The sequence below is a fragment of the Leucopleurus acutus genome (assembly GCF_964270905.1).
Source record: "Leucopleurus acutus genome assembly, chromosome: 11".
Classification (NCBI taxonomy): domain Eukaryota; kingdom Metazoa; phylum Chordata; class Mammalia; order Artiodactyla; family Delphinidae; genus Leucopleurus; species Leucopleurus acutus.
Window position 1 is genome coordinate 89,891,643 of NC_139152.1, and position 14,036 is coordinate 89,905,678.

The 14,036-nt window shown below is 40.9% G+C and overlaps 1 protein-coding gene and 1 long non-coding RNA gene across 2 annotated transcripts; one reads left to right on the forward strand and one right to left on the reverse strand.

Moving 5' to 3' along the window:
* Window positions 1-1,821: 1,821 nt before the first annotated feature.
* Window positions 1,822-4,544, reverse strand: LOC309968288 (hibernation-associated plasma protein HP-25-like; the record flags this gene model as incomplete). The annotated part of the gene is made up of 3 exons (XM_082849503.1): window positions 1,822-2,279; window positions 4,227-4,355; window positions 4,460-4,544. 3 exons carry the CDS (start codon window positions 4,542-4,544, stop codon window positions 1,822-1,824), a joined length of 672 nt encoding a protein of 223 aa, XP_082705629.1.
* A 6,434-nt stretch (window positions 4,545-10,978) lies between these two features.
* LOC309968386 lies at window positions 10,979-13,963 on the forward strand. Its single transcript, XR_014326570.1, has 3 exons — window positions 10,979-11,081; window positions 11,991-12,110; window positions 13,902-13,963. It is a non-coding gene; the product is annotated as an uncharacterized lncRNA (long non-coding RNA).
* Window positions 13,964-14,036: the final 73 nt, after the last annotated feature.

The window sequence follows — 14,036 nt, forward strand, 5'->3', positions numbered from 1 at the left end:
GCAGAAGGTCTGACTATGTGTTGCCCATGAGAATGGAGGATGTATTAGCAGAAGATGGTATTAGTTGTAAATGTGGGAAAAATGAAAAATTGATTTTATAGGAACCTTAGAAGGTAAAATTAATAGGTTTGGATTGGACGAGCATGGCGAGGCAGAAAGAGACTGTTGGCATGTCTGGGTTGAGGGTCTTGGTATTTGTTGGAAGTGGAGTAATGGAAAAAAGATGAGATGGGAAAGAAGAGGGAGGTCATGCATTCAGCTCTCACCCATGGAAACTCATTGTTGAGCTTCATCTCATCATTGTTGGATAATTATTTTTTTCCTCTAGAGCTCTCTTGAGAGAAAGTTTATATGTATGTATTGTATATTACTTAGAGTCCTTCATGGGTAGAAACTGAGTTCCGCCAATTCCTATATGCCCAGTAACAGAACATTTCTTAATTCATTCTTGACTATGAAGAGAGACAAAGCAGGAAAAAGGAAGGGTTGGAGGGAGAAAGTAATAACCCCAGGGGAAAGCAAGCCCACGATTAGTCAGGATTATTTTTGACTTTGTATGGCAGAAATTTCACTACAATGGCCTAACTAAATGAGAAGTTATATGAGAAGTTTATTTGTCTCACATAACAATATGTCTAGAAGAAGGAAGTCCAGGGCTGGGTCACCTGCTTAAGGTAATTGTTAAGGAAGCAACTTTTCTCTATATTCATGCCCACCTTGCAAATGGGGGGATATAAGATAGTGTATAACAAAATTTCTCCTAATTGGCCTGAATGTTAGATACACAGATATTCATTTTATTACTGTTTACACTGTACTGATGTTTTATGTGCAGTTTTTTTTTTTTAATCTATTTATTTATTTATTTTTGGCTGCGTTGGATCTTCGTTGCTGTGCACGGGCTTTCTCTAGTTGTGGCAAGGGGGTCTACTCTTCATTTGCGGCGCACGGGCTTCTCATTGTGATGGCTTCTCTTGTTGCTGAGCACAGGCTCTAGGAGCGCGGTCTTCAGTAGTGTGGCGCGTGGGATCAGTAGTTGTAGCTCACAGGCTGCAGAGCGCAGGCTCAGTAGTTGTGGCGCATGGGCTTAGTTACTCCACGGCATGTGGGATCTTCCTGGACCAGGGCTCAAACCTGTGTCCCCTGCATTGGTAGGGGGATTCTTTTTTAATTTTTTTTATATTTTTGGTGGTACGTGGGCCTCTCACTGCTGTGGCCTCTCCCGTTGTGGAGCACAAGCTCCAGACACGCAGGCCCAGCGGCCATGGCTCACGGGCCCAGCCGCTCCGCGGCATGTGGGATCTTCCTGGACCGGGGCACAAACCTGTGTCCCCTGCATCACCAGGCGGACTCTCTACCACTGTGCCACCAGGGAAGCCCGGTAGGGGGATTCTTAACCACTATGCCACCAGGGAAGCCCTATGTGCAGTTTTAATTTAGGATATGCTCTACTTTTTAAAAAGCATTGAGCTTTAGTTCTCATGATCACAGTATGGCTGCTGCAGCTCCTGCTATTATATCTGTAGACCAAGGAAGAAGAAAAGGGAAGGACAAAGGGCAAAAGCCAAGAGCCAAAGAGTAAATTCAGTTGATCCTTCACTTAAATAGACTTCTCAGAAGCCTTTCTCACTTACTTACCATTGGCAAGGATTGTTTTTATGTTTCTTTGATTGGTGTCAAATTTACTTTTCTTAATGGGGCACTCAATTTTATGGATTTCCCCTCATTCTATGATGTTGTAGGAAATGTGAGAGGGGAAATTATGCTCATTAATTTAGACTTACATGAGGAAGGGAGGAGTGCTATTAACACCAAGCCATCTTAATTTCCATAAAGCAAATACCCAAAGAACATCATTTGAGTCGTTTCTTTTTCAGATTCTGCTTCATTGAGCTTGGATTCCAGCCAGACCTTGTCCTCCTTCTCCAGCTGCACAATGACAGTTCCCAAAGCATGTTTGTGACTGTCTTTGGCTTGGGCTTGCTTCCATCTGACCCAGATGCCATTCCTCATGAGTCCTATCTTCACAGATCTCTGAAACATCTCATTGTCAAAGGCAAAATTGTACACACCAGGGGTGGTGCAGCTGAACACTCCAGTGGTCAGATTAAAGTGATCCTGCTGGTTGTACAGGGCTTCCTTGAAAACAACGGGCTGGAAGGGCTTTGGGAGAGGTTCACTAAGCTTCACGAAAAAGGCAGATTCTGGTGGCAATGGGCACCTCTCAGTAGCTCCAAGTGACCCTCTTTGTCCCATTTTTCCTGGATGACCTTGAGGACCTTTACACAAGATATACAGACAAAGGAAGGAGATAATTCTGAACTCATGCATTTTATGATCAGCGTACTTCTGTCTCCCTCCTCCCATCCACCTTTTTTACTTATGATCTTAAAGATTCTTTTAAAGTTTCTTTCTCTATTCTGTGGGAATAGCATCCAGTGCTAACTTTTGTCATAGCTTTTACCACACTGAATTGTAACCCCTTCCTTAAGCACTTGTGTCCTTGACTATGCCTGTGCCTCATTAGAGTGCCCAGCTTGTAGTTAGCATTCAAAGTATGTTTTCTGAATGCATAAGTGCATGAATTGTTTTTCTTTACTTATCCCAGAGGCAGAACCATATGTTTTCTTTATTATAAACCGTATAACTAAGGACCACTTTCTGTAGGAACTGATGCAGAAAAATCCAGACATCATATTGTGCTATAGCTAAAAGAGCACAGATCAGTTGTACTGAAACCCACGTAAGCGTTACAGTCACCCGTGGAGCTCAAAAGGCTCACTGATGCCCTGGCTGCACTCTGCTTCTTCTAAATCGGAATCCCTGGACGTGGAGCTCAGGTTAATGATGTACACAGGTCAATCTGATGGAAACCATTGTCCTCAGGTATCCAAGTGGCAGAGTGAGTGTTCAGAGCTGAATGGTGATCTAATCCCCAGCCTGTTGGTATCTTTTCATGATACCACCTTGCCCCTGATTTTGTGGGAATCACCACTGCTTCAGTGTGAAATATGTGCTGCCACACGGCACAGAAATAACAATGATATTTGTAAGAGTACATCTACTTAAGTGCTATTCAAGCTATTTTCTCAAGCTAGTTATCCTGACTGATAACCAAGCATATAAGCACCACTGATGTCTTTTTTAGAATGCAAAGTTACCTTACTCTCCCAAATACATGACTGAACTTCAAAATTAAAGAACAAACTGAGTATTCATGCATATTTTTATGGTATGCTCTCTAAATTCACCAGGTTCAACCATTTTCTCTAATCTAGCAAAAAAGATTTGTCTCTAAATGTTTTACAAGCGAGTTATTTTTCACATTGTGTTTGCATGGTTGTGGGTGTGTGCATGTGTGCATGTGCATGTGTGTAGCTGAGTGATCTTTCTTACCATGTGAATCAAAACGTATCTCAATTTAGAACTTACTATGTTTTTCCAATTCTAGAGGAAGAGCTAACTAGTGGGAAAACACTGGGTCTCTAGCCAAGAGCTGCAGTATTGGTGTGTGAATTCCCACTGAGCTCCAGCCAAACATTAATTCTTCATTCAGGGAGCACTTCTTGTCGCATAGTTGACTATGTGTCACCTGTGCCGTTACCAGTTTCTCTATGTATATTAGATTGAAATGTTTACAGGTCAGTACTTCCCTGATTTTGCCCCACAAAACAGCAATTTTGAATGGTTTAACCTACTGTAAATAGTAGTATGCAGATGGAATCCCTTTCTTGGAGATATTTTCAAAGTACAAACCAACTGCCTCAAACCCAGTTTGCTCTTCAGCAAGGTGGTGAGAGGATGGGGATGAATTTGTGCTACAGATACTTTTCCCCATAAGAATTCTCCCACATTTCTTTATACATACACTAAATGAACCTAATATATGTTTTTGTCCTTGCCCCATGGCATGCTGTGTATGAATAGCAACCAGAGTTATAGTTTTGGGTCTCCACTCCAGTGGTATATCAAATATCCTGAGAGCTTTCTAAACATATGGGTAATTTGCATCTATTCCCAAGTTTCTGATTCAGATGAAGTTTTGACATTCTGATGCATAATCAGAGTTGAGAAACAACTCATAGGCATTGAAAAGAAGAAATGTCTTGCTTCAGCAATCTTATCAAGCTCATTTAGGAGTTTAACTGGGTCTGTGAACATTACAACCAAAGAGAGAAAGGAAAGAACAGTAAAAGCAAAAGAAAACAATCTCTCACCTTCTTAACCAGCTATTCCCAAAGGGCCTGGAGGGCTTGGGGGTCCTGGGGGTCCCCGAGGTTCACAGGGTTCAGAATTTCCTTCAGTCTTGAGATCAGCTGGGGCTGAATTTATGGGCAGGGCCCAAATCCAGAAACCTAGAGCAGAAGAGTAACGGGAAAAGTTCACATAGACTGGAAAATGCTGCTGCTGCTCTTGAAGGATCATGTTCCCACCCCGTCAAAGGGATGCAAGCCCTCACAGTCCCAAGGAGTATCCATTACGGTGGGCATCCACATCAATGCTGGGACTAGGGTCAGAGATGGTTCGGAACGTTCCAAGGGCATTATCCCATGTTATCGAACCCTCCCTAGATGGGGCACAGAAAAGGCAAAAGGAACCTGCTGATCTTTCCTATTGGAATCCGGTGTTGCTTCTTCCAACTTATGCCTCTGCGGGCTAGAAATAGTCTCTGGCAGTCACATTCAGTACCTGGTGTTAGTTGTGATGATTTGGTATCTGAAGTCCACTCACTTAAGCATTAACGTTGTGTCTATAGAGAAATTGCCTAGTTTCTTTTTCTCTCAGTTTTCCCGCCTATACATTGGGGGATAATTACACCTATCTAAGAGGGTAGCATAGGGTTTGGGGATAATATAATAAAGTATCTAGCACAGTGAAGGCACAAGGCTGACTCCCAATATAAGATTGTTCTGACGTTTGCTCTTCTTTGAATATATCCAGGTTGTAGACATTTCCCTTGATTGACATCCTTTTAGTCCCATTGACAAAGCAAAGCCTGGACATGGAATTAAATCTAAAACAATAGGTCACCAATACATACAAATTCTAGAGGAAATTGTCCCCAGAGACTGAAAGCACTGTCTGTCCTGATAAATCAACTATTGTAGCAGAGTGGTCCTAAATGTTACCTTACAAGTTTAATTTTTGTATCATCTTTTTTTTTTTTTTTTTTTTTTTTCCGGTACTCGGGCCTCTCACCGTTGTGGCCTCTCCTGTTGCAGAGCACAGGCTCTGGATGCACAGGCTCAGTGGCCATGGCTCACGGGCCCAGCCGCTCCACGGCATGTGGGATCTTCCCCGACCGAGGCATGAACCCGTGTCCCCTGCATCGGCAGGCGGACTCTCAACCACTGCGCCACCAGGGAAGCCCTTTTTTTTTTTTTTTTTTGTATCATCTTAATACTTGCTTTAAAAGACAACTAAGCCACCAATCATATCCTTGGTAATAAAATTGGCTCTAATTTCTGATCCCATTGATGACTTACAAAATGGTAAGTCAAGTAAGTATGAAAGTAAGTCAATAAAATAGTTATTAGAAAAATCTGAGAATTTTTAAAAATATTTATTTATTTTATTATTTTTGGCTGCATCGGGTCTTAGTTGCGGCATGCAGGATCTTTCGTTTCGGGGTGCGGGCTTCTCTCTAGCTCTGGCATGTGGGCTCCAGAGTGCGTGGGCTCTGTAGTTTGCAGCATGCAGGCTCTCTAGTTGTGGCGTGCATGCTTAGTTGTCCCGCGGCATGTGGGACCTTAGTTCCCCCACCAGGGATGGAACCCATGTCCCCTGCATTGGAAGGTGGATTCTTAACCACTGGACCACCAGGGAAGTCCCAAGAATTTGTTTCTCAAAGTCAGACAAGGTTTCACACATCCCAGCTCTGACACTTCCCAAATGTGCAACCTTGGAGAAATTAACTAAACTCTTTTTCAGCCTCAACTATACAGTGATGCTATGAATTCCAACTTAAGTCACAGAATTTCTTAGAGGTGAAAGAGTATGATGTAATAAATGTGCCTGCCATGATGCATGGTACATCAAACAATCCCCATATATTAACTCCTGGCCCCTGGCCCCTACTCTCTACATTCTAATGAAAACACTGTACATATTTGAGCATCTTTATGACTAGAAATTATTGATGGTTTCTCATATGAAAGCCTTGGGGCATCTTAAAATAATTTTAAGATGGCTATGAGAAAATCCCAAGTGTTCAGGCACTTGCATAGCCCTCATTTTATTTTTGTAATTTTCTAGACCCCTCGGTGAGTTTGGGAGAGTTTCAATATTACATTCCTCATTGGAGAGAAGAAAAAATTGAGGTCCAGAAAAATGGAAGTATTTGGACTCCTTTGAGACTGTTTTACAGGATGGAACTTGTTCTGGAATATTCTTCTGTTTACTCTTAGGTGATTGTGCTTTCATTTAATTATGGCTGGAATCTCACATGACTGGAGATTAGTGGGGAACACCTTGTATGTTCAGAGTCTAAAGTATACCCCACACCCCCTGCCCCCAACTAAACATCCACAGACATATACCCACGCACCACTCAAACAGAAAGTTCTCATACACACAAAATCATTCAATACAGGTTGCGTACTACAACAAAGAGTATATTTAATAGGTTTTTGTTAGATGTTATAGCACTGTCCTCAGCACATATTGTAATAATACTTCAGCTGACTAGAAAATATAACCACCACTGGAAGGTGTTATTAAAGAATCGGTTGACTTATTTCATGCAATGTTCCTATATGAAATCTTTGAAAATTATTTTTTCCTATCCATATTGCAAATCCCCAAAGACAATGCATATTTCCCATTATGGGCAATGTGAATTATATCAGGGACCTGTTTTCTGTTTTGTTTTGCCCCTAGGAAAGTCAGATTCATATTTCCAACTAAAATTTTAAAACTGGGTAGGTGCACACATCTGCACTTTAATTGACCATTTACTATGGTTTTGCTTTTTGTCTTTTGTCTACTCCTAATTTTTACCTGCTTGTATTTTTCTACTTTGTCCTATTAATTTATGTAGAATAACTCAAATATGCTATGGTCTAATGTGAAAGCAGAGATAGAGGAGAGAGAGGGGATAGTGGATAGAGAGATGAAACATATACAATAGCTTTGGCTTTTAAATTGGATACAATGAATGAAATCAGTAGTAAACTTTAATATCTTACTATTTTTAGTAAAACAGTAAGGGTGGTAAAGGAGAGCATGGACATAATATAGTAAGAAAATATGTGGGAGGGAGAGAAAGAAAAGAGACAAAAGATGAATTAAAGGATAAATAAACAAACAAACAAACAAACCCAAGAGGTAGCACAGAAACACTCAGCTTTATAGTGATAAAACATGAACGCCAGAATCAGAGGCAAATATAGAGGAAGGGAAAGAGTTTTGGCAGGTGTTGACAGGTCTCATGCTGATGACTTAGACTCTGGGCATCAGAGTACTAAAGCTGAATATATATTTCAAAAGTACATATGTGGGATGTTTCACCACCTGCCATTCTCTCATAAGTCCTCTGTACTAATTTGCATAACTGAGAGTAATTAAATAATAATGACATCATTCATGGTCACCATTTGACTTCCATTCCTACCCACTTTCACCAGTAGTAACGCAGAAATAAAATCTATACCTTTGACAAAGTTATGAGAATATGGTCTCCCAGGGTAGATATATTGATATAATATTTTCCATGTGAAAGAAAGAGGGGTAATGGAAAGTAATATAAGAGGTTTAATTTATTATTGTAACTAAGAGTGGGTCCACTTACCAAGATTTCCCATAGAGAGGGTGCTTTTTCTTGGTCCAAGCATTCTGATGTTATGGAAGGAAGCCTGAAAATCGACTTCTCAGCTATCTTGTTTTCGTCTCACTTGGTTTGATTTTCAAGTTGAGATTAGGTGATTTGCAGAATTGATTTCTCTAAATATTCAGTCTTCTGGTCTCTCCTGAGACCAATGTCCTGGTTATATTTTTAACCAGAGAGAAGTTGCTGCAGTTGATATTCACAATGAGGCAATACCATCCATATACATCTGGCTGATTTTACTTGGACAGGTCAAGGTTCAGTCTCTGAACATGTGGTCTTTGTCACTGGTGATCCTTGTATGGTCACTTTCTCAACTCATCAAGTGGGGCCTCCTCACTACAAACATTCTAGTACTGTATCAACAAAATATCAGAGGCAGAGTAGGAACAGAGGGAAACTGTCTCAACTTGATCAAAGACATCTTTATAAAACCTACAACTAGCAATATACTTATTGGTCAGAAACTGGATGCTAAGACAAGAAATGGAAATAAAAGGAATAGAGAATGAGAAGAAAGATGTAAAATTGTCATTGTTAGCAGAAGACATGACTGTGTATGTATAACATTTTAAAAACAAAAAAGTTGTTTTCCCTTGTATCACCAATGAACGTTCAGAACTTGAAATAAAAAACACACACACACAGTAGAATTTACAGTAGTACCAAAAAATGAGATACTTAGGTTAAATCTGACAAAATACGTATAATATATATATCAGGAAAACTACAAAACTGCCATGAAAAAAAATCAAAGAAGATAAATGGAGAAATATTCCATGTTCATGCATTGGTAGACCCAAAATTGTTAAGATGTCAATTCATCCCAGCTTGATCTATAATTCAACATAGTTCCAACCCAAATCTCAGTAACCTATCATATGGGTATCAACACACTGATCTAAAGTTTGTAATAGAAGGTGAAAGACATAGATAAACACAATACTGAAGAAGCAAAACAAAGCTGGAGGACTCAGGCTACCCAACTTCAAGGCTTATTATAAATCTACAATAAACAAGACAGTGTGGCTGCATGTGGAGAAGCTTATGTGGTTTGTACTTCCCACTAGCACCAGAGCAAAGGAGCATCTGGACTTTATTATCAGCTTTCCCAGATGTGAAGCAGGAAGAGAAAAGGGAGGAATGAGGCTTAAAAACTATCAGCAAACATCCAAAAATGGGGCTTCCCTGGTGGTGCAGTGGTTGAGAATCCGCCTGCCAGTGCAGGGGATACGGCTTCGACCCCTGGTCCGGGAAGATCCCACATGCCACGGAGCAGCTGGGCCCGTGCGCCATGGCTACTGAGCCTGCGCTCGAGAGCCCACGAGCTACAACTGCTGAGGCCCGCGTGCCTAGAGCCCGTGCTCCGCAGCGGGAGAGGCCACCGCGGTGAGAGGCCCGCGCACTGCAGCGAGGAGCGGCCCCCACTCGCTGCAACCAGAGAAAGCCCATGTGCAGCAACAACCATGTGCAGCAACAAAGACCCAACGCGGCCAAAAATAAATAAAATAAATTAACCCCCACAAAAAAAAATGAATAAAAAAGGAAAAAAAAAACCATCAAAAAATTGAGTCAGACTCCCCCCCTTTTTTTGGCCGTACCTCGTGGTATGCAGCATCTTAGCTTCCCGACCAGGGATCGAACCCATGCCCCCTACAGTGGAAGCACAGAGTCCTAACCACTGGACCACCAGAGAATTCCCTCAGACTTCCTTATTATGAATAAGTCATGTGGATAATATGTATCCTTGATAGGATGTGATGAAAATGACACTCTACCTTTGTAGTCTTCCTGCCCCAAATCCATAACACTCTCTAATCATGAGGAAAACATGAAACAAATCTCAGTTGAGGAACATTCTACAAAATACTTGATCAGGACTCTTGAAAACTGTCAATGTTGTCAAAAACAAGAGAAGTCTGAGAATCTACCACAGCCAAGAGGAACCTAAAGGAGACAGACAATTAGATGCAATGTGGTATATTGGATGGAGTCCTGGAAAAGAAGAAGGACTCTAGGGAAAAAAAATAAGGAAATCTGAAGAAAGTATGGGCTTTGGTTAATGTAATATAAAATAAAAACCAAACAAAATGAATTCACCACCTTTGGAGGATGAAAGGAAATCAATAAAACTGGCAAATAAAAGAAAAACAGTCAAGCATTTGTTCTGCCTTTCATATATGAATTATACCCCTGGGTAGCCAAATACTAGATGAAGAGTAGAGTCTCATTATCAAATTATTCCAACTACCAAATGAAAAAGATCATAGACAATCAAAAAGTAGGCAAAGAGTTGACTGTCTTTATCAAGTTATTCCAACTAATACATGAAAAAACATATTATAGAACATAGAATAACACTGTTTTGAAACAGCAATGAATTAATGGATCTGGGCACCTAGCATCAGTACCTACTAATATCACAAAAAGAAACATAATACCATCTGTAGTGTTGTCAAAAGGATTGAACCTGAGTCTGGTTGAGCCTGTGGATTCGTCCACTAATGTGTAAGTGGTACACAGAGAACAGAGAAATATTGTGACCTGCATGATGAGTGGGTAATCAACAAAAGCCAGGTAAAAAATAGTCATGGTAGTCATGGTATTGTAATGGCGATTTCAAGAGGTGATGCATGAGTAATAATCATAGCTAGACAGACATTGTTTTTCCTATGTGGTGTTCACGTATTAACATTAACGACACTAACTTACGTATACTACACATTGGACTTCAAATAATGGTCGTTTTTGTCCCCAGTGATTAAGTTGTCACGGTTCCCAGTTCTTTGACCTACACAGATTTCTCATCCAGGAGCTTGCTTTCGCTGCCTCCTGATCTGAGATTAGATACAGCAAGAAAGTATTCAAAGAGCAGTAAAGGAGCAAGGAAAATCACACTCCTGAGGTTCGGTTTTACCTGTAGCAGCAGCTATTGCCATAAGAGATATCTCTGATAGAAACTCGGGGGGTGACCAGGATTCTAGAATCTTCCTAGTCCAAACTCTGGAGCTAGTCAGGGTAGGTGACCTCAAATCCTGCTTGTGGTTGAACATTAATCTTATTGTGAACCCAGGTTGGATTGCATGAAAATATTTAAATATTGAAGAGGTGACTTCAAACCTTTAAGAAGTTCTTGCTACAGTGGAGTGCTAACAGGGGCCCCTGCTTCAGATTTAACAGCTGGAGTAACACAGGGGTCCTTCACATTGGGAGAAGCCAGCCCAAGAAGAACTGTCTCTTTGTCTGAGAATCACTGGTAGGGACCTGATGCAGCTGCAGGAAGGGATGGTCCAGTTGCCTGGTCCCTAGGAGAGGGTGGATTAGGAATAACTGGACTTAATAGGGCACTGACACCTCCAATGTTGTTCGTGGAATTTTCTACATATTATTTCTAGGGGCTTCTGCTTTGGGGGACAGGAAAAATACATAAATAAAAGACAAACAGTCCAGGCTGCTTTTTGTTATTTGCTTAAATATAAGGCATGTTTACAAAAAGGATATAAGGGTAAATTTTTTTAAAGGATCTAAGGCTGAGCACCTGGGGACGGGAAAGGAAAGGACCATATAGTATAGGCATTCATTCATTTATTAACTCATTCAAATAATGGTCCAGGCTCAGACTAGGATTCAGATCCTACCCCTTTTGCTTTCTGGCTCTCTGGTTGTGGATTGGTCATTATAACTTTCTGAATCTCAATTTTCTTATTTGTAATTGTGGGCCAAGAACTAATCTCTTATATAATTGAAATGGAAATTTGATTTAAAAAATAATGTTTCTAGTATTGTGCCCTGTGCAAAATTGGCAATACCTAGGAGGCTCTGCTAATAATAATTCATATAATAGGCCAATGTTATTTATTAAGTGTTCATTATGTTCAGTTGATAAAGAGATGGATAAGAAAGGAGATAAATAATATTGAGTGAAATAGCATTTGTAAATGAGTAGTGATTTCAGTCTGGTGGTTCATAACAGAACAGGAATTAATAAAGAGCCAGCTAGACTGTAGAGTTTAACGTGCTCAATTAGCTGACAAGTGGCACAGCTGTCCTTTGGAGCCAAGTATGTCTGATTCCAGAGCCAATGTATAATTTTGACAGACCAAGCTTTAATTCTACCCACACAGATTGCATAAGCAAATACCTCCTCTTTGCTTTCTTGTTCTAGGTGTGTGGAGATTCACTATGTCTCTTCCGATAGCAAATACTTTCATTGAGTAAATTGGATGCTGTGGACCTCCAGGGCCTCCTGGACCTCTGGGGCCTCTTGGAGTTGCAGGTCCTAGAAGTAAGAAAGCCTTTTCTTCTGTCTCTTAATTTCCCCTCCCCCTTTCTCTTTGGGTAAAATGTCATAATCTTCATGGTATTGATAGCAAGTAAGAATAGAAAGAATCTGGGGAAACGTATGGACTGCACAAAGGGCTTCTTTAGCAGAGTGTTCGTTAGCCCAAACCACAGGTCTTATGAAGACTATGGAATCTGACCTAAAAGTCCAGACCCAGGTTGTTACTTAAGGCAACACTGCTCCGTAAGGGTAAGTCAATGTAGTGGAGATGTCAAGAAAACTCATAGTTGCAGAGGTGGAATCACGCATCAGGACAGTCTTTCTAGTTAAGAGGGGAAAAAAAGGAGCTAGTGGAACCTTATAGCACATAGTACTATATGAGAAGGTGTGCATTTGATCACAAAGACTGTACCAAGTCCAGATATTATGGGAAAGTTGGCACTCAGTAAGCCCTGGGTATGCTTATGCTCTAGATCCTTCTCACTGGTTACAACGCGGGGTCCCTGGTGTGCTGTTTGTCTTCGCTGTGTAGGCTCAAAGTGGATGAGTCAGAGTCAAGGTTCTCCAAGTGTTGTCCACAGACCAGCAGCACCAGCTTCACATGAGGTATTCTTATAAAATCAAATTTCAGTCTCTACCCCAGATCTAGTCTATGAGAAACTCTGGAGGTGAGCAATCTGTGTTTTAATAAGGCCTCCATGTGGATCTGATGCATGCCAAAGTTTAAGAACCACTCAGAATGGGGAGGCTTTATAAACTGCTGCTTGCAGCTGAGTAAGACTGAGTCAAAGGCTCCCCCATCCCCCAGAGAATCTCACATATTTTGAAAAATTTCTTATAGGGCCATTATTGTCATTGAATATCCGTGGGCCCCTATCCTAGGATCAAATGTCTAAGATTTAGTGATTCAGAGGTTTGTTATTCCTGAAAATAAGAGACCCAGGCTCTTGGATTCAAGAATAGTGTCATGAAGTAAATTGCAGACCCATAAAGTAAGGGGAAAAGAAAAAGTACAGTAAAATGATTTGACACTGCCTCTTTATTATGACATTATCCTAAAATCTTATTAGGAACATAGATCACAGTCCAAAACTTAGAGGCCAGCAGTTATAATCATAAGAGCAAACATAATATTTAATGCTAACTTTTTTCCAGAACAGACCAATGACAGTATATATCATGACTTGCTTTTGTGGATGATGAAAAAATGGACCCTTACAAATGTTAAGAAACTTGACCAGGGATGAGATATGACCTACACTATTTCCTTTATAAGCCAAAGCTCACACTCTTAACCAAGGTAGCATCTTAATCCCCACAGGAAGGCTAATGGAAAATTGACATTCCAATTGATGCATAGCTTGCTCAGATAAAAGTGAAAGAAGTTCCCTGGGGGGCAGGGATGGTGTGGCTAGTGGATAACAAGCTCAAGTTTCCAAGCTCTGAATAAGGATCACCAAATACAAAACTGCAACAGTCCTGAAGTGGTCAGTACTGGCCTAAGTATAGCATAGCAGTCCTCGAGACTTCGCTCAGGGAAGTTTCAGCATCTGGATCCAGAAATGCCAGACAAAAATAGAGCAAGTACGGGACACTGTATTGAGGACTCTGATAGCTCAGGGGGAGCTAGGACAGGAATTGAAACTCTAGATATTAGAGTCTAGACAGAACAACCTGCAGAGCAGTGCATCTCAAGTTCAGTGTGTGAAATCACACCACCACCAGTGCATTCCGGAAGGGTACACGCTCCTCTAAGGTATCAGTTTCTCATAGACTGTTCTGTGTTCCTCCTAGGTCCTGCAGGATTCCTGGAAATTACTATTTTGACTTTGATGTAGAGCTTCGCCACTGCAAGGTGAAGGTTTGGCTAATGACGAACCAAAGCCAAGTTTTGGAAAAGGATCTGATTGCCAAAAAAGTGTAAGTTAA